Source organism: Quercus suber, unplaced genomic scaffold (assembly GCF_002906115.3).
Source record: "Quercus suber isolate HL8 unplaced genomic scaffold, Cork oak 2.0 scaffold_15, whole genome shotgun sequence".
Classification (NCBI taxonomy): domain Eukaryota; kingdom Viridiplantae; phylum Streptophyta; class Magnoliopsida; order Fagales; family Fagaceae; genus Quercus; species Quercus suber.
Window position 1 is genome coordinate 2,069,099 of NW_027069480.1, and position 20,350 is coordinate 2,089,448.

The 20,350-nt window shown below is 32.8% G+C and overlaps 1 protein-coding gene and 1 long non-coding RNA gene across 2 annotated transcripts; one reads left to right on the top strand and one right to left on the bottom strand.

The window, feature by feature from the left end:
- Positions 1-1,558: 1,558 nt before the first annotated feature.
- Positions 1,559-5,452, bottom strand: LOC112004655 (uncharacterized). Its single transcript, XM_024036888.2, has 2 exons — positions 5,323-5,452; positions 1,559-4,014 (listed from the first exon to the last, which is right to left on the bottom strand). Exons 1-2 carry the CDS (start codon positions 5,333-5,335, stop codon positions 1,862-1,864), a joined length of 2,166 nt encoding a protein of 721 aa, XP_023892656.1. The 5' UTR covers positions 5,336-5,452; the 3' UTR covers positions 1,559-1,861.
- A 5,915-nt stretch (positions 5,453-11,367) lies between these two features.
- On the top strand, positions 11,368-18,074 carry LOC136071112 (uncharacterized). Its single transcript, XR_010632424.1, has 2 exons — positions 11,368-11,496; positions 17,922-18,074. It is a non-coding gene; the product is annotated as an uncharacterized LOC136071112 (long non-coding RNA).
- The last annotated feature ends 2,276 nt before the right edge of the window (positions 18,075-20,350 follow it).

Below are 20,350 nucleotides of genomic sequence, written 5' to 3' on the forward strand. Positions count from 1 at the left end.
CGCTGTTTGAACTAAATTTTTGCCGGAACGTGCTGTACACCATGTCTTTCAAATCTGCAGAGACCTGCTTATGGGTCCTATACAAAAGTAACTCTAGTTCTCCATTTAGTTTTGGCAATAATTTGATTGAAGACCCATTCTCTCAAGTTGGCAAAAAGTTTTGGGGTTCCATGGCCAACCTGATCAGACTATCTTTGAGGCACAAGTTAAGCAAGTTAAGTTGAGCTATTAAATTAGACCACCTATGTTAGCTAGTCAGTTTTGCACAACGGTCTCGTGTAGGAGCAAATAGTGTCTGAAGGTGTTTCACTAACCCAAAATGATCAGGCCAAGGCCAATCGGGAGCACTCAGTAAAATGACGCCATATATCTCTATAAGCATAGCTCCAACCAACAATCAAATCCATTTGTGGGTGCTTGTGCCTTTCTTTTAAAAAGAAAAGCACAAACACAAAAAGGACGGAAGGGCAATGTATCATTCAAATGAAATGTTTAAGCTTGATGGACAAGAATTGTCCCTAGAAGTGGAAGACAATAAAATGAACCGTTCAAAGAAATTTTACGGTATTTAGAATTTATACGTATAGAACCAGCTAAGCTCAATATTCAATTATTCTAGTTCAAACCGATTGGACTGTCCAGTCCAGTCTGAATTTTAGTACATTGTACTATGACTAGCACTCCATTCCTGTTTTTACTTATTACCAAATATTCACTTACAAACATAAAGAATTTTTCGAGATATGCCTAAACAACTTCATACATGAGTTGAGAAATTTTAGGTCAAGCTTAGATTTGAAGAACAATTGCTAGTATAAACTGTTATAACGTTATATATTAAAAAGACAAAATGGTTTAAGGTTTGGAGATTTTGATCTAGCAAAAATCCTTGTGATCTTATAGATTTGAATAGTATTTTAGATCAAATCATTTTAAATCCACGTATTAATAAAATGAAATCCATCTCTAAATTTCATCATGTACACAGTCTCATATATTATTGAAGTTATTTAAATTTGAAAGTAAAATTCATCTCTCTCATTTTAAATATATCTATCCAAATGAACTGATAAAGAAATTGATGGATTTATAAACTAAAAGTTCAAAGCTGTGGAACCACATCTTAGCAAATGGTGGCATCTTGCAAGGTACATGGAAATCAAAAGCAGAGTAATTGAGTTAGAAAGCAAGGGAGGGCAAAACCCCACTTCACTAAAAGAAGGTAAGTACTTTTATATCTTTTGTCCTGAGGTGAAATTAGTGTCCAAAATTGGGGACCTGATCATGAAAAACTGTTTGCAGGTGCAATTATAAATTGAACAAGATCAGACATCAAAATAAATAAATAAATAAAATAATAGCAGGACCTCATGATCACAGATATCCCCTGCTCAAGTAGAAGAAACTTAATTAAAACCATATATAGCAATTGCTCAAATTGGTCAATTGGAAGCATATGATATTACGTTTCACATTTCCTATCATGACTCTTAACTTGAATTTTAATGGAAAGCCATAAAATACCATGGGGAAAAACCTCTTCAGCCAATAACCCTCATACTGTCAGGCTAGTAATGATTTTGCAACACTAAGCAACACATATAGATGTTGGAAACACTTCCCATCTTATTTAACCTAGTTATTTAAAACAATATCATATGTTATTTAGATTTTTATGTCATAAGACTCACAACACAGGAACTGCTTATCTAGAACAACACACACTCAAGCCCCAAACCACAGTTTAGCCAGCATTGGCTTGACTTAAAGATATGAATTAATACACTAATTTATTTAGTAAGGAGAATGCTGGAACCAAAATACACCTTTAAAGTACACTTCATTGGTCTTTGAGGTGGTACTAGCTAGCATTCGCACCTGACACTGCAGCAGATCCATTACCAGAACCCTGTCCATTACCAGATTCAGACACTGAGCCAGTTGCTCTGCCACCTGACTCTGACCCAGGACTAACATTTGCTCCTTCCTCTTTTGGTCTTGTACGTGACTTTTGAAAACTTTCTTTGAGGTTGAATTGTTCTATCAAAAGCCAGACGTGCGTAAGAAATTCCCCACCTTTTCTGAGTAGTTGAGCATGATAATTTCCTTGACAAAGAGTTGCAACATAAGCTAGGTTTTCTACCCAAAACTTACTCAATATCTCCCACTTTTCATCCTTCTGATTTAGCTCTATTGCTAGTTGAATTGCTAAAGGTAACAGATGTACTTCCGCCAAATTCTTTCGTTCCCCAAAGTCTTCAGCTTCATATTTTGACATCATTTGTTCACAAACTTGGTCTTTAGGCAGTCTGGAGAGCTCCTCTCTCTCATGAAAATATCTCTCAACCCATATGCAAGTTTTTTTAAAGCCGAGTTTCGCATTTCCTGTTGAGAATGCAAGAGGACACATCGCAAGAATATACATCATGTAATCTGAAACATCCTTGCTCATCACTTTCAGACTTAAATTAGGCTCGTTCGTGTCAATATCATTGTAAAAGCAGAGATCTGTGGCAATGTGCCAGATTATAATGCTTCGATGAGTTTCCACATTTACAGTTCCATTTGTTATGTATTTGTCGTACTCTTCGGAAAACCCATTGCTGTTGGAACGTAGTTTTTCCCAGAACGTGTTGAACACAAAGTCTTTCAACTCAGCAGAGACCTGCTTATTGGTCCTATAGAAGAGCACCTCTAGTTCTCTATTTAGTCTTGGCAACATGTGATTGAAGGCCCACTCTCTCAAGTTAGCAAAGAGTTTTGGGGTTCCATGGCCATCCTGAAGAGAGTTATCTTTTTTGAGGCACAAGCCAAGCAGATTGAGTTGACCCATTGAATTAGACCACCTTTGTTTGCTAGTCAATTTTGCACAACCATTTCTTATATGAGCAATATGTTTTACTAAACATTTATCTCTATCCCGCGGCCGAGACTCCAATTGAAAGGACTCCATCTCCCTATCGGAGACACACAGAGGCCAATCGGAGGCACACAGTAAAATGACAGCATATATCTCTATAAGAACAGCTCCAACCAACAATAAATAAGTAATAATCAAATCTATCTGAAGGTGTTTGTGCCTTTCTTTTGCATGGAAAAGCACAAACACAAAAATGATGGAAGTAAAAGAGAAGAGACGGAAGAGGAAACCCGAAGCTGTGAAAAACAAAGGAGCCTTGGTGTAGTAAACATCATAAGCATATCCGAGTTCATCCTCAATCGTCTTCCAAGCGGTTTCGGAATTATGAAAATTGGAGTAATATCCAGAATGACTAATAAAGAAGATGTAGGGCTTCTGATTTAAAAAGAGATCTCTAAAAGCCTTAAACAATATAAATGCATCCCTTATTTCGGCTCCAGTATTGGATTCATCACGAGGTACAACAAGATGCTCATCCCATGAATACATGGATGGATCTTCGGAAGTAAAAATGTTACTTGTACCTGAAATTGCCTTACCCCAATTACACTTTGCATTATTTGCTGATTTCAAGACCCATGTCCTTTCGGCATACTTGATAAACCCAGCAAGAAACATTGGGATGGTTAAAAATGACAGCCAACTGGCCTTCCAAGACACGAGAAAGATGTAGATTGCCACTCCTGATTGAACAACTAGTCCAAGCAAATGCCTTAACCACAATTCATTGTCTTGTACTGCGCAAGCTGTAATTGTGTCCTGGCCGCCAAGATGCAACAACAGAAACGGTGCCCAGAATGCTATGAACTCATTCTGTGATTGGGAATCATTGCAGTTTCCTTGATTAGTAGAGATGACACCTAGTGCAACAGTTGCCACTGAATCAGCACCTAGGTACGAAAGCCAGAGAAAGACCCTTAACCATGTTTTAACACTATATCTTCTGCGACTGCCGAAGTGAAGAAGACATAGTTGCAAGGTGAGACTGACAAGAACCAACATTCGTAGCTCCCAATTATTCCATACTTTCCGCACATCCTCTGGAAACACTTGAACAAGCCTTCGCGTCTCTAGGAAGGCCCAACTGTTAATAACTTCACCAGGATTTAAAAGAAAACAAATTATTATATATTAGTAAGAGTAGCATAAGCCTCATCATATGTAATCAAATATGGAAAAGATTTATAATAAAAAAAATTATTGAAATAAGTTTTTCTAATACGAGCATATATAATTATGCTGCATTATAGATTTTCTTCATCCGCTTAAATTATATCTTGTGGCAGGTGCTTGAAGAACCATAAATACTTCGAGGAATAGTTTAAGTGTTCCAAGAACACTGAACACCCACATTAACAAAATTTTGAAAAATAAATAAATAAATATCTTGATGAGGCAGACAAATCACTCCCCAAATTGTAATATAATTAGTATTATTTCTATCTATCTATTCGGTTTATTTCATCAATATGTATTCAGTATCTAGGTAATTTTTCGTGTTCTTAGATTTGTGCTTGCTTACAGTCTATTGGCTGCATGTTTGTTTGATCTTACTGAACTAAGTGCATTGTCTTTGCTAGTCTGAATAAAATTTTCACTCATATTCATCAAAAAATAAATTTATTCTTCATTTAATTTTATTCGTTATCTATACTACTATTTAAGGGATTTTTCCTATTTGAATTGGACAATTTAACCGTTTTCAATTTTCTTTTTTATAAAATTTGTTTTCCTTACTCCATGATCTCACGTTTGTTTGTTTTTTTTTTTTCCAAATATCTTCTTATTTATTTTGAATTTAAAGGAAAAAAACACTCCTATTACAAAATTATTACTATAACTTCCCATCAATATCCCTTGAATTTAGCAAATTATTAACCTATACCTCTCCTTCTCTTTATCTTCAGTTACTTTTTTTTTTTTTTAATGGACATAAGTATGGTTTGTTGGTTACTTTAAAGTTTAAAGAGAACAAGCAAACTCTCCTACCAAAATCAATCACGTTTTTTCATTAAAAAAAAAAAAAAAATCAAGCACATTTTTTTTATTATCTCAAATAATAAGAAACAAATTTAAAACAAAGTGATAAACTTCAAACTGAATAGTTTTTAACAATTTCCTTCATGCACGCCTTTTACTAACTCACGTTCAAATAATTTACGCAACCTTAACTCAACATTCAAAAAGGTTGAAAAAAACTGAACCCTTTTACAATATATCCATTAGTAAAAAATTGACAGTGAAAAAAAAAAAGGAAAGCAAAAAGATCAGAAAATTCTACAAGGGATACTCAAGATAGCTTTTGCAAAAAATAAAAGAGCTTCTGAGCATGTATTGAATTTATACAGACATGTCCATATACTTGAATATATTGTATTATGTGTAATTTTTTGTTAACATACCCGTTAGCAGCATCCTTCGTTCAGCCTCTGAGTCTTCCTGGCGCTACTCTACCTTTCTTGGATAAGAGTTTTGTAGATGAGGGTGTAGTATATATGAAATTATGAATCATGTGCATTTTTTTGAAGCCCTCCTTTTTTCTATTCCGTAGGTTGTTGTCATTAATTGTGTGTCCGTATGGGTATACTATGTAACTTTTTTGTACAATATTTATTAAAAGATATTATTTTTGGTAATTTCTATATTAAATATATGATAAAAAAACTAGAAGTTAATTATTTTCAAAAATTAGTGAAACAAAAAGCTAGAAGCTAGAAATTTTAAATCTCAGCTTTGGAATTTGAAAAAATTTTAAAGGTGTAATTACATTGTGTGCAATAATTAGAGCTATTGTCGGCAGTCATAGGCCTTGAACCTAAGGCTGCCACTACAAAAACACCCTCTTTTTTTTTTTCTTAAAAACGCCTCAAGCCCTGTTATAAAAATGGTTCAAAATTGTACGATAATGATCGATGTTTTAAAAATTAAAAATAATAAAAGGTTGCACACTGTATTTATCATCTCTAACAACATTAGACCTTGAAACCCTAAACTTTTTGAAAAAAATAAAAATATCTTAATATGCTAGACCATCAATGATGATTCATTCCCTAATAACTTGAGATTTTAATATCTATAAATCAAGATCCTGCTCCTATACAGTGGATTGTAAACATTAGCCATTTAATTTTCTACATATTTTTTTTTAACGAAACTAATTTTTCACATATATGTCTACACACCAAACATACCCATAGCTCTCTCTTACCTCCAAAATATAAAATGAGAATACTTAATAACCATATATCGTCTTAAATCCAATGAAAGTATTTGTCCTGTAAAAGTATTAAATTCATTTTGGAGGCTCCAGTTAGACTGCTAGTGTCACGCATTTATTGGATTTCATTGTTGTGGCACCCTCAATTATAAAAAAAAAAAATTATAGACAGCAATAATAAATCAGCAAATGTAAGAACAAATCGCAATCACATTGACCTTGACTCAAAAAAAAAAACATTGACCTTGACTCTTCGACGCTCTTGGCTCCTTCTACAAAGTTGGATTTTGTTAACGCGTGCTGGACAGCACCCCTTAAGTCTGCATGGGCAGTATTTAAGTCAGCATCATTTTACTAAAATAGCCCTACTTTAATTGGAAAATCAAGAAAAACAACACCACCTTAATGATGGGTGTCAGCCGGCATAGAAAACAACAAATATTACATGCTTTTACTTAAATACCCTTTCAACCATTTTTACCATCTCATCTCTTTTCTCCCCCGTCCATTGGTTTCTTCATTCATCTTTAACTTTTGATTTTTTCGCCCTTTCCTACACAGCTACAACATGTGTGTCAGGCGCAAAAATGAAGGTAATGTCAACCATTTGTTATTTATTTTATTTATTTATTTATATTGTTATTATTATTATTATTATTATTATTATGCTTTAGCCTCCAAAAAATAACTTTTTAAAAAAGAAATAGGACTCCTAAGTTCATATATTCATGAGATGGAACATTAAAAAAAAAATTATCTAGAAAAAATAAGAATACTTAGATAAAATTAGTAGCATAGTAAAAGAAATTTTCAAAAGAAATTTATATATTTAATCTCTTATAAACATACATGGCTCTGGTTGGATTAGATCGAGTGTTTATACTTATATATGTTTAATCTCTTGTAATGTTTGGAATTCCATTAACTATTTAAGCACTCTTTTTTCAATATATATTATTACAATTCACATAATATGTCTAAATATATTCCAAATTTCTAGATTCATCAAAACCAATTCTCAAAAATAAATCAAACTTAAAATTAAAATAAGGGTAACAAAATAAACTTAAAAATATGGTGGGTTGCTTTGGGTCAAACGAATTGAAAAAATTATCAATTCCAACTTGACACAACCTAAGACTTAGATTACATCCTTCCTATATATTTCTTTTATTTTGTCCTTAAATTGTAACTAGGAAAAAGAATCTTGCAGTTTCTCTTATTTATGTTCATTTGTTTAACAACTAAATCAAATTTAAGCCAAATTTAAGCTTGACTATTAAACGAGCTAAGTTCAAATATAATAATATGTCTATGAACAAGCTCAAAAAACATGATAAAAGATTTATAATTAATTATAATTAATAATTCTATTCATAGTAAAATTCATTGATTTGTGAAGGAGTAAAAACAGGTAGTAGTCAATGGTTTTACTATATATGAGAAAGGCTAAAATGTAAAATACACCCCTAAAATTTTTGTGGCCTTTTAATTTTGCTCCCTACAGTAGGGATATATTAGTAATGCGATATATTTAGAATTTTAAATTATAATAATATTAAAAAAAAAATAAACTAAAAATTTTGGCGTCACTTAACTTGCATCACATTAAAAACACGTACAGAGACTGAGGTGGTGTTTGGATGGCTTGTTTCTGTAACTTAATTATCTGTTTCCGTAACTCATAACTCAAAAATAGTGGGACCTATAGCTAGAAGTCCGTTTAGCATCACCATATCTCTGTTTTCATAACTCTATTTCCATAACTCAATTCTCTGATTTTTAAGTTATGAGTTATGGAAACTGAAAACACATTTTGGCTGTTTTTAGTTTTCATAACTCATAACTCAATGGCATTTTTGTCATTAAACACACATGAGACACCCACTCAGTCGCAATTTTTGACTAATCTATCTTTTTTTTTCTTTTTTCCTTTCTTCTCCTAGTTCAGTCTTCAGTTCTAGGTCTTTTTTTTTTTTTTTTCACTAGGTTCGGTCTTCAGTTTTGGGTTTTTTTTTTTTTTGGGGTTCGGTGAGTTTGGGTACTTGAAAAAAAAAAAAACTACACCAAGTGACAGAGCTGAGGCCCACAAATATTGTGAAAAATATTGAGTGATGACATTTGAGTCATGGTGTCAAACGGGTGTAATATTTTAAAGTGATAAGTGATGAGTGATGAAAATTGAGTGATAAAAAAAAAAAAAAAAATCCATCCAACCACCCCCTGAACTTCTGTTTCCCATACCAAAATCCTTCTTTTCAGAGCTAAAGCTATATACAGTATGCACGTGAGAGCAGCTGCGGGACCAGTTGGAGGGGTTATGGCCCCCACAAATTTATTTTAAACCCCTCTATAAAGAGTAGCTAAATAATGGTGACTCAAATATTTTTTTAGTGGGTTTCAGTTAGTTTTTGATGGTTGTATAAGAGATTTGGAGTTCAATCTTTGCTTACACCAAAAAATTGATTAATGTCTTGGTCTGATGATAAAGAGATATCATCAAGAATGGACACCAAATGTTAAAACTCTCTCGCTCAAAAAATTAAAAAAAAAATTCATTTTTTTAAGAGCCGAGCCCGAACTACGCTCCCCTCCCACCCCCCCCCCCCCCACCAAAAAAAATCCCAACTTTTTGACTTCTTTTTTTTTTGTTTTTTAAGTGGTAGGTAAATACTATAGTGGACCAACTTTAACTTTTCACATTTTCACCTTTTGTCAATTTATATTTCTACTTTGATCACTTCAGTCATATCAAATATCTTTAATTAACTTTTTTTCAATTATGTTTTAGTCATAATTTTTAGTTTTAGCTTTCTTTAAAAGATTCATTCAATTTTTTTAAATGATAAAATTGGGTATCGTACGTTATATTTCCTTATTAAACTTATTCATATTGAATATAATTGTTCTTAAAAATAATAAAACTATTTGTATTTTATTGGTTATGTATACAAGTATTTGAATTTAATTTAAAAATCTAAGGCGCTACAATTAAGTTACTATCCTTAAGAAGTTGTCATTTTTCAAAATTCTTAGGATATCCTCTTCCACTTTATGGCCCCCAAAAAGACTTTTCTCATCACCGGTGCTCTTTTTTCATTTCAATTTTATCTCCCCCAACTAATGAAAGTCACAGTTCAACCTGTGGGAACAAAGAGCTTGGCTTTGAAGATCACTCACCACCTTATGAATGACCCATCTATCACCATCCCCTTCATTTGCCGCTCCCCCATCTCTCATTCTCATCCCATTGATGCCGACCCATCACCACCATTCTTGTCACTTGTTGAGTCCAACTCCAACCCAATGTGCCGGCCCACCTCTCTTTTTTTTGAGTCCCTACCTTACACTAATTCACAATCCAAAAAAGCTATCCACATGGATAACAGTCTATTAGTCTTTAAGAACTTTCCTAATCACTAGAATAAAGTAATTTACATAAAAGAGAGAGTTTTTATGTTAGTGAAAAATAAATATAGAGATAGATTTATATGCTTGTGGACCCACTTTGGGAAGTGTATTATATAGTGTAGGCAGGAATCAAGATGAAAGGAAGATACAAAACTAGGCCTGATTCTTGTTTGGGATTTGCAACAAGCATTTTTTTTTTAATTACCTTTAAAATGAAGATTTGGTAGATTTGTCCTACATGGAAATAGGTGCTTCTAGCATTATAAAAATACATGAAAGTAGGTGATATCGTTGGACCAATTGACCCATTTTAAGAGACCATAATAACCCTTGAATTTGAATGAGAAAAAAAAAATCAGTAACTAATTAATATAAAAAGTTTTTTCTCTCTTTCTTCCAAATTTTTTTAAAAAACAATATCATATCCTTTATCTCATAAGTTCCTTGCTCAAGATGAATTGAAATTTGAGATTTTCACCTTCAATTTTGTCATAAATATAACTTATTTTACAACTTACTTCATGGTTTATGGTTTGTAATACTTGAGTACAATATTTTAAGAGCAAAATATTAAATTTTTAAATGAATTTTAATATTTAGTTGCATTGGTCAATAAAACACAAATAATAATTTTTTTTTCTTTTTGAATAAATAGTGTTATCTTTTTAATTAAGGAACCTAATATCCTGCACTTAGGTTTTATCTTATTTAATAACTGACAGATATGATAGTTTGTGAGTGGTAGACAATCATTTTCATATGAATCTATTACTAACACCAATTTATGTCACTCTAAACTTGCCATTTTAGTATGTTGTGAAATGCTGTTTTATTCTTTCACCTTTTAAGACATATCGGAAGATTATAAGACCTATAAAACTATTTTTAAAAAAAACTTCGATTTTCAAGAATGGTGATCTCTAGTAAAATTGATTCACCATCTAGGATCTGCACCAATTTTGCTGCACACACTTCAAAAATATAATGATTAAATAATTTTCCTGATAATTTAAACAACAAAGATTAAGTACATTTCTCGAAGTTACCATTGATAAAATCAATGCTTGTGGTGTGACAATAAAGATTATAGATATCAATGGAGTCATCATTTAGACATTACTACATAGTGGCCACCCTAAATAAATAAATAAATAAATAAAATGTGGTGTGGGATCATTGTCCAAGAAAGATCACCTCATGGGTAATTGAGGGAACTAGTAGAGGGGTATTACAGTATTAAGGTCTAATATCAAGGCATGGAAAGAAATAGGGCGGCCAAGCCAGTCTTAATGGGCCCCCCTTTAGGGCTAAGAGTATAGATTTATAGATAAAAAAGCAAACAATAAGCATATTATGGACACAACTTTTCTTTTACCATTATTCACAATACAAGCATTCACAGTAGTGGAGCTATAATGCTATAATGTTAAAATTTAGTTCCAAAATCACAAAAAAAAGCTTACAGCAGTGGAGCTATAGCTATAAATTATAGATGAATTGCTACAGTGCACATCTATAGATAGATGTGCACTGTAGCTTGAAGCTAAAAATAGTAATATTATTTTATTAACCATCCAACTTTATTTCTTTTATTTTTTTCATTTTATCACAAAACCGGTCACAGACTTGGACTCTCATCTCATTCACTCTCTTGTTCATCTCTCTCTCAAAAGCTCACCTCTCATCTCCGATCTCATCGCCGGCCATCTTCATTCGCCGGCTTGAACTTCTTCATTCACCGGCCTGACGTCACTCTCTCTTGTTCATCTCTCTCTCAAAAGCTCACCTCTCATCTCCGATCTCATCGCCAACCATCTTCTCGCCGGCCTGACCTTCTTCATTCGCTGGCCTGACGTCACTCTCTCTTGTTCATCTCTCTCTCAAGCCTCTCAAGCTCACTGTCATCTCCGATCTCATCATCGGCCCGACCATCTTCAAGCTCACTCCGGTACAAACTTGCTTTTTTTTTTTTTTTTTTATCAAATCCGGTCTCATTCACTCTCATTTACTCTCTCTCGTTCACTATCATCTGCCTCAGACGCACAAGCTCACTCCGGCGGCGGCGGTGGCGGTTGTAGGTGGTTGTGATTGTTGTTTATTGTAATGGATATATTATTTTATTGTAGTGGATATATTATTTTATTGTATTGAAAACTAAAATAGATCCACTGCTGCAGTATGTGTGTAGCTAAAATAGATAAAGTAACTTTTGATGGAGCTAAAAGGCTAAATTTTTAGCTCCACTGCTGTGAATGCTCTTATTGTGATTTTTTTACATATAGATAGAATTTTAACATATTTAACGTTTACTTTATGATGATGGTTATTTATCATCAAGTTAAATACTAATTAATTTTTGGTATAAATATATATAAGAGTCTCATAATTCTTATTCAACGATATTAAATTTTACTAATTGAACTAATTAGAAACAATATATAACTTACATGACTAATACATAATAAAATAGATATTATATTTTCACAATTATTGATATTATTTATTGCAACTAATTTATATTAAAGTAATGTGAATATCGAGTCTGTCATAGCTTATCAACTTATCAAAGTTATTAAAAATCGGGAAATTCTAACATTAGTGGCCAAAAGCAAAACAACAGGAGTCGTAGAATAAAGGTAATAGACAGGCCAACATGCGAGTGTGTCTATTATAATACCATCTCAGCCGTTGGACAGATAAGCTGTCGCTTTTGTCTCTTCCCACAAACAATGCTTCAAACTCTTTCACAGTCCCTCACCTTTTGTTAAATATAACCACAAACCATGACCTCCATTAGATACTTATAACATTTAGCAATAAAAAAATAATTAAAAAAAAACTTCAAACACAAATGTAAATCTTATCAACCCAAAATGGGGTTCTAAAATACAAAAATCTATCGACTTAAAGTACGTAAGGGAGTCAATTTCGTATCGAAAATTGTATTGATTTAGCCAATAAAACGATATATTTCGGTACCGGTCAATATCGATATACTATTTCAAAATTACCGCTATCAATAATAATTATACAATTTATACCTAAAAAAATATTACCATTTTACGATTTACAAAGTTTGTTTGTTTTTTTTTGTTTTGTTTTGTTTTTTTTTTTTTTTTAAGGCATAGTTTGTAACTATAATATAATATAGGCGTAAATACACTTTTGGTCCCTACATTTTGGGTCAATTCTCATTTTGGTCCCTAAATTGATTTTGCTACTAGTGTAGTCCCTAAAAAAAGAAAATCGATTTTATTTTAGTCCCTGCCGTCAACCCATTAACAGAAATCTCCTACGTGGCAAACGGAGTGTCCAGCTGGCTGACATGGCGCTGACGTAACCATTAAAATATTATTAAAAAAAACTATTTGGCATTTTGTTAATGCCACGTCAGATTATAATAATAAAACATTAAAAAAAAGGCCAGATCAGAAAATTCAAAAAAAATTTCTAAAATAAACATTAATATAATTAAATTAAATTAAATTTTTTACTTTTTTTTGTTCGTAAGAACATTTCTTCTTTCCCAGAACATAAACTTCATGTTCTTACCCGGTAAACAAACTAGCAAACCCAAAAATTTTCTTAAGAAACAAATACACAAAAAAACCCCAAAAATTCAGCTCAAAAACAAAATCATAAATCTCAAATCCGCCATTTTTTCAAACACCAGCAAAATCATCAAATCCCAAAGCCCCAAAGTACCAAATTAATCCAAAAATATAACATAACCAACCCAAACAAAAAAAATCTCAAACCCAGAAAAACCCATCGCAGGCAAGTTGAACCCAGCAAATCTAGCAATCCCACCTCATAACCCAGAAAGTCGAACCAAGAAAATTGAAGAAATCCACCTTAGAACCCAGCAAACCTACCTCAGAACCCAGCAAATGCCACCAAGTCGAACCAAGCAATCCGACAAGTCGAACCAAGAGACCCACCTCAGAGCAAACCCACCAAGTCAAACCCAGCAATCCGACAAGTCGAAACAGGAAACCCACCTCAAAACCCACTAAGTCAAACCCAACAATCCAGCAAGTTGAACCAAGAAACCCACCTCGGGGTTTTCCACAAAGAGAGAGCGAGAGAGAGAAGATGGATCTGATGTAGAAGCTTCATAAAGCGTTAATGGTGGAGAGAATCACAGGTCCTTGCACCGTCTCTGCCTTCAAAGAGAAAGGCATTCTCAGCGTCTCCGAGTTCGTCATCGCCGGCGATTACCACGTCTCCAAATGCCCTACCTGGTCCTGGTACTACATCTTCTTCCCGTTCCAAAAACCTAATCAGAAATTTCCAATTTCCAAAATCCATACCTCAATTTTACCTTTTTATACGATACCCAGCAAATCCACCGAGAGAGAGAGAGAGAGCTTCAATATTTTTGGGTGAACAGAGAGCTTCAATCTTTAATCTAAAAAAAGTAATTTTTTTTGTTTGTTTTTAATTAAAACTAAAATTGAGGAATTAAAATTTTTTTTTGAATCTTCTGATCTGGCCTTCTTTTTTAATGTTTTATTAATTATAATCTGACGTGGCATTAACAAAATGCCAAATAGTTTTTTTTAATAATATTTTAATGGTTATGTCAGCGTCATGTCAGCCAGCTGGACACTCCGTTTGCCACGTAGGAGATTTCTGTTAGTGGGTTGACGGCAGGGACTAAAATAAAATCGATTTTCTTTTTTTAGGGACTACACTAGTAGCAAAATCAATTTAGGGACCAAAATGAGAATTGACCCAAAATGTAGGGACCAAAAGTGTATTTACGCCTATAATATATATATATATATATACACACACATTAATGTAAGTACTTTTTTTCGAGTTAAAGATTGGAATTGTTCTCATATTGTACAGAGAGCAAACAAGTACTCCCCAAGCCATGCCTCCAATCGGGTGGGTAAAAGGGAACAAAAGGAATAGTCTCTTTCAATTCCCATCAGACCACAAATTTCAAAATGTGCATAGATTTTCGCGGAGGAAAAAACAAGGAAAAGGGGGGGGGGGGGGGGGGGGCAAGTTTGTACCGGAGTGAGCTTGAAGATGGTCGGGCCGACGATGAGATCGGAGATGACGGTGAGCTTGAGAGGCTTGAGAGAGAGATGAACAAGAGAGAGTGACGTCAGGCCGGCGAATGAAGAAGGTCAAGCCGGCGAATGAAGATGGCGGCGATGAGAGGTGAGCTTTTGAGAGAGAGATGAACAAGAGAGAGTGACGTCAGGCCGGTGAATGAAGAAGTTCAGGCCGGCGAATGAAGATGGCCGGCGATGAGATCGGAGATGAGAGGTGAGCTTTGACCGATTGGAGATGAGAGGTGAGCTTTTGAGAGAGAGATGAACAAGAGAGTGAATGAGATGAGAGTCCAAGTCTGTGACCGGTTTTGTGATAAAATGAAAAAAATAAAAGAAATAAAGTTGGATGGTTAATAAAATAATATTAATATTTTTAGCTTCAAGCTACAGTGCACATCTATCTATAGATGTGCACTGTAGCAATTCATCTATAATTATAGCTATAGCTCCACTGCTGTAAGCTTTTTTTTGTGATTTTGGAGCTAAATTTTAGCATTATAGCATTATAGCTCCACTGCTGTGAATGCTCTTACATGGGAAGCTAAAAATAGTGGAGAAAGAGAGAAAGTCATGGGTGTTATAAAAACTAAAGTGGAAATTGTGAAATTGTTAAAATACTAATAGAAAAATAATGAAAGTAAGATAAATTTTTTTATTAATGGAAACAATGATATTGTCGTTGATGTAACTCAATAGGAATATAAGAATAATAAATATTACGCTTTAGTTTTTAGATATATAGATTTACGAATAAACCATTGAAAGGTAAGTGATCCATACTTTTAACTTTTTAACATGCAAGGAAGTAATATGCTTGTATACCACTTCACAGACAAATTAAGTGTACTTTGATGTCTTCCAAAAAAAAAAACAATTACCAAGGCTTTTGAGTGGAATTGTGATGTACTTTTGTATTAGAATTTCTTTCCATCTCCTTTGTATATGTGTGAGTGTGTTTGTTTCTAAAAAAAAAGAAAAAAAAAAAAAAAAAACGATGTGTCTTTGGTGCCAGCATACTTGTTAGCCTATTAGTTAATATCTTTAATTCAAGTGAGAGCCCAATTTTGAAATTTGGTAAGCCAAAACCTTCCTTTGCAGCAACTTCAAGCTCCTCAATCTTTCTCATGCATAGGGCGGAACTAAGAATTTCTATTTGGAAAGGTCAAGGTAAAACTATCATACTGATTTGTCATATAAGAAAAAATCAATGTGTGTGTGTATATATATGCGCGTGCAGCACGCACACACACATGTTTTCATGCATTAATTTTTTTTTTGGGGAAGAAATCCAAAGCAAGTCATAATTCATGTATAAATATTAATTAAACTAAAATATTAATGAAAAAGAAGAAAAAAGAATTTTGTACCTCTCAAGATCGCTTAAATTTTAAATAAGAAAACTCTTTATTAAGAGCTAGAGGAGTTAGTAAAAATGTTGCTGTGTGAGAGTATCATAAGGAAGATTTAATAAAATTGAAATTGAAAAAAGAGCACCGGTGATGAGAAAAGTCTTTTTGGGGGCCATAAAGTGGAAGAGGATATCCTAAGAATTTTGAAAAATGACAACTTCTTAAGGATAGTAACTTAATTGTAGCGCCTTAGATTTTTAAATTAAATTCAAATACTTGTATACATAACCAATAAAATACAAATAGTTTTATTATTTTTAAGAACAATTATATTCAATATGAATAAGTTTAATAAGGAAATATAACGTACGATACCCAATTTTATCATTTAAAAAATTGAATGAATCTTTTAAAGAAAGCTAAAACTAAAAATTATGACTAAAACATAATTGAAAAAAAGTTAATTAAAGATATTTGATATGACTGAAGTGATCAAAGTAGAAATATAAATTGACAAAAGGTGAAAATGTGAAAAGTTAAAGTTGGTCCACTATAGTATTTACCTACCACTTAAAAAAAAAAAAAAAAGTCAAAAAGTTGGGATTTTTTTTGGTGGGGGGGGGGGGGGGAGTGTAGTTCGGGCTCGGCTCTTAAAAAAATGAATTTTTTTTTTTAAATTTTTTGAGCGAGAGAGTTTTAACATTTGGTGTCCACTCTTGATGATATCTCTTTATCATCAGACCAAGACATTAATCAATTTTTTGGTGTAAGCAAAGATTGAACTCCAAATCTCTTATACAACCATCAAAAACTAACTGAAACCCACTAAAAAAATATTTGAGTCACCATTATTTAGCTACTCTTTATAGAGGGGTTTAAAATAAATTGTGGGGCCATAACCCTCCAACTGGTCCCGCAGCTGCTCTCACGTGCATACTGTATATAGCTTTAGCTCTGAAAAGAAGGATTTTGGTATGGGAAACAGAAGTTCAGGGGGGTGGTTGGATGGATTTTTTTTTTTTTTTATCACTCAATTTTCATCACTCATCACTTATCACTTATCACTTTAAAATATTACACCCGTTTGACACCATGACTCAAATGTCACCACTCAATATTTTTCACAATATTTGTGGGCCTCAGCTCTGTCACTTGGTGTAGTTTTTTTTTTTTTCAAGTACCCAAACTCACCGAACCCAAAAAAAAAAAAAAAAAAAACCCAAAACTGAAGACCGAACCTAGTGAAAAAAAAAAAAAAAAAGACCTAGAACTGAAGACCGAACTAGGAGAAGAAAGGAAAAAAGAAAAAAAAAGATAGATTAGTCAAAAATTGCGACTGAGTGGGTGTCTCATGTGTGTTTAATGACAAAAATGCCATTGAGTTATGAGTTATGAAAACTAAAAACAGCCAAAATGTGTTTTCAGTTTCCATAACTCATAACTTAAAAATCAGAGAATTGAGTTATGGAAATAGAGTTATGAAAACAGAGATATGGTGATGCTAAACGGACTTCTAGCTATAGGTCCCACTATTTTTGAGTTATGAGTTACGGAAACAGATAATTAAGTTACAGAAACAAGCCATCCAAACACCACCTCAGTCTCTGTACGTGTTTTTAATGTGATGCAAGTTAAGTGACGCCAAAATTTTTAGTTTATTTTTTTTTAATATTATTATAATTTAAAATTCTAAATATATCGCATTACTAATATATCCCTACTGTAGGGAGCAAAATTAAAAGGCCACAAAAATTTTAGGGGTGTATTTTACATTTTAGCCTTTCTCATATATAGTAAAACCATTGACTACTACCTGTTTTTACTCCTTCACAAATCAATGANTGCCTTTTTTTTTTTTTTTTTTTTTTTTTTTTTTTTTTTTTTTTCATTTTATCAAATCCGGTCTCATTCACTCTCATTTACTCTCTCTCGTTCACTATCATCTGCCTCAGACGCACAAGCTCACTCCGGCGGCCGCGGCGGCGGCAATGGCGGTTGTAGGTGGTTGTGATTGTTGTTTATTGTAATGAATATATTATTTTATTGTAGTGGATATATTATTTTATTATGATGTTTATATTATTTTATTGTGTTGAAAGCTAAAATAGATCCATTGCTGCAGCATGTGCGTAGCTAAAATAGATAAAGTAACTTTTGGTGGAGCTAAAAAAGCTAAATTTTTAGCTCCACTGCTGTGAATGCTCTAATCTCTTTAATGCATGAAACTCTCCGTCTCCCCCTGCCTTGCCCCTTCCTATCCTCATTGAATCTAATTAGTTCATAACTATTCAATTGCTACTGTCCCTATAAAATCAATGAGATAATGTATAAACAGTTAGGCGTCCACTATCTCTCTTAATTGGAAGATGATTGGTTTTGGATTTAGCTCCTACAAAAAGCACATGACCAGTGGTATTATTAGATGTTTTCACTTGCGTTCTTGGAAAAGGCAATGATAAAAGAACAAGTGTCACTATTTTATGCATCTATGAGTTTTAGAGATCCAACTTTTATAATATACTAGCATTGGGCATGCGCAATACTTGGATAATGCTTTAAACTACCATGTGAAAGATTATATAAAATGTTCAAAATATGTTAAAGAAATGACATGAAGTAATGTGCAAAAACTTGAATAGGCTTTTATTGAATTAAAGTAATACAAAATTAAGGAGATAGCTAATTAATCTTTAAATCTCAAGAGGATAAAGAAATGGCATACGTCATAAAAAATAGTTGAAGTAATGAATTCATCATGAAAAGTGAAAATTTAACTGCGTACGCATATCCATTATAATTTTTCTAAAGAACAACGTAGGAATATTATAATATAAATAATGATAATAGCATTTTAATCCATTCCATATTATTGATGTTTCTTATACGGTATAATTGTGCCACATGATAGAACTTCATGATCTTCTACATAACATTTAGCAATAAAAAAATAATTAAAAAAAAACTTCAAACACAAATGTAAATCTTATCAACCCAAAATGGGGTTCTAAAATACAAAAATCTATCGACTTAAAGTACGTAAGGGAGTCAATTTCGTATCGAAAATTGTATTGATTTAGCCAATAAAACGATATATTTCGGTACCGGTCAATATCGATATACTATTTCAAAATTACCGCTATCAATAATAATTATACAATTTATACCTAAAAAAATATTACCATTTTACGATTTACAAAGTTTGTTTGTTTGTTTTTGTTTTGTTTTTTTGTTTTCTTTTTTAAGGCATAGTTTGTAACTATAATATAATATATATATATATACACACACATTAATGTAAGTACTTTTTTTCGAGTTAAAGATTGGAATTGTTCTCATATTGTACAGAGAGCAAACAAGTACTCCCCAAGCCACGCCTCCAATCGGGTGGGTAAAAGTGAACAAAAGGAATAGTCTCTTTCAATTCCCATCAGACCACAAATTTCAAAATGTGCATAGATTTTCGCGGAGGAAAAAACAAGGAAAAGGGGGGAGGGGGGGAGAGAGCAAAAAGTAAAAGAGAAAAACAAAAGAAGAAAGAAGTAAAAGAAGGAGAAGAAGCAGGTGATGAGGCAACAAACTTGAAACTAAGAACTGAGAAACAGCAGCAGTTTGGTCGATCTGTAATGACTAGCGAGCAAATTTTTCAAAAATTTTATGACTTGTTTGCCTATCGCATCATTTATTTATTTATTTTTTTAAATTTCTATAGAGAAGATAGTTTCATATATTCATATCACCTACTTTTGAAATTTTGAATAAACTTCTCCACCATCCACGCACATGCATTTGTTACACTTTTCAGTTTACACCGTCTGTACGTATTTTGTTGTGTTATCAATAAAATGGTCTATAGCATTTTTTGATTCCAATATAGTCTGCAACTATCACGTGTGTTGATGTGATGTCACTATACAGTTTGCAGCGTTTACACCATACATTTTACAACTTATTTTGTTGTGTTATTGGTCCATAGCTTTTTTTTATTCCAATATAGTCTGCAACTATCACGTGGGTTGATGTGATATCACGTCAATCCCCACTTTTGTTATTATGTTATAATTTTTATTATCAAAAAATGTTATAATTTTTTTTTTTTTAATTAATTGTATGACTTTTAAGTATATTCCTATTGAGTTACATCAACGACAATATCATTGTTTCCATTAATAAAAAATTTATCTTACTTTCATTATTTTTCTATTAGTATTTTACAATTTCACAATTTCCACTTTAGTTTTTATAACACCCATGACTTTCTCTCTTTCTCCACTATTTTTAGCTTCCCATGTAAGAGCATTCACAGCAGTGGAGTATAAATGCTATAATGCTAAAATTTAGCTCCAAAATCACAAAAAAAAGCTTACAGCAGTGGAGCTATAGC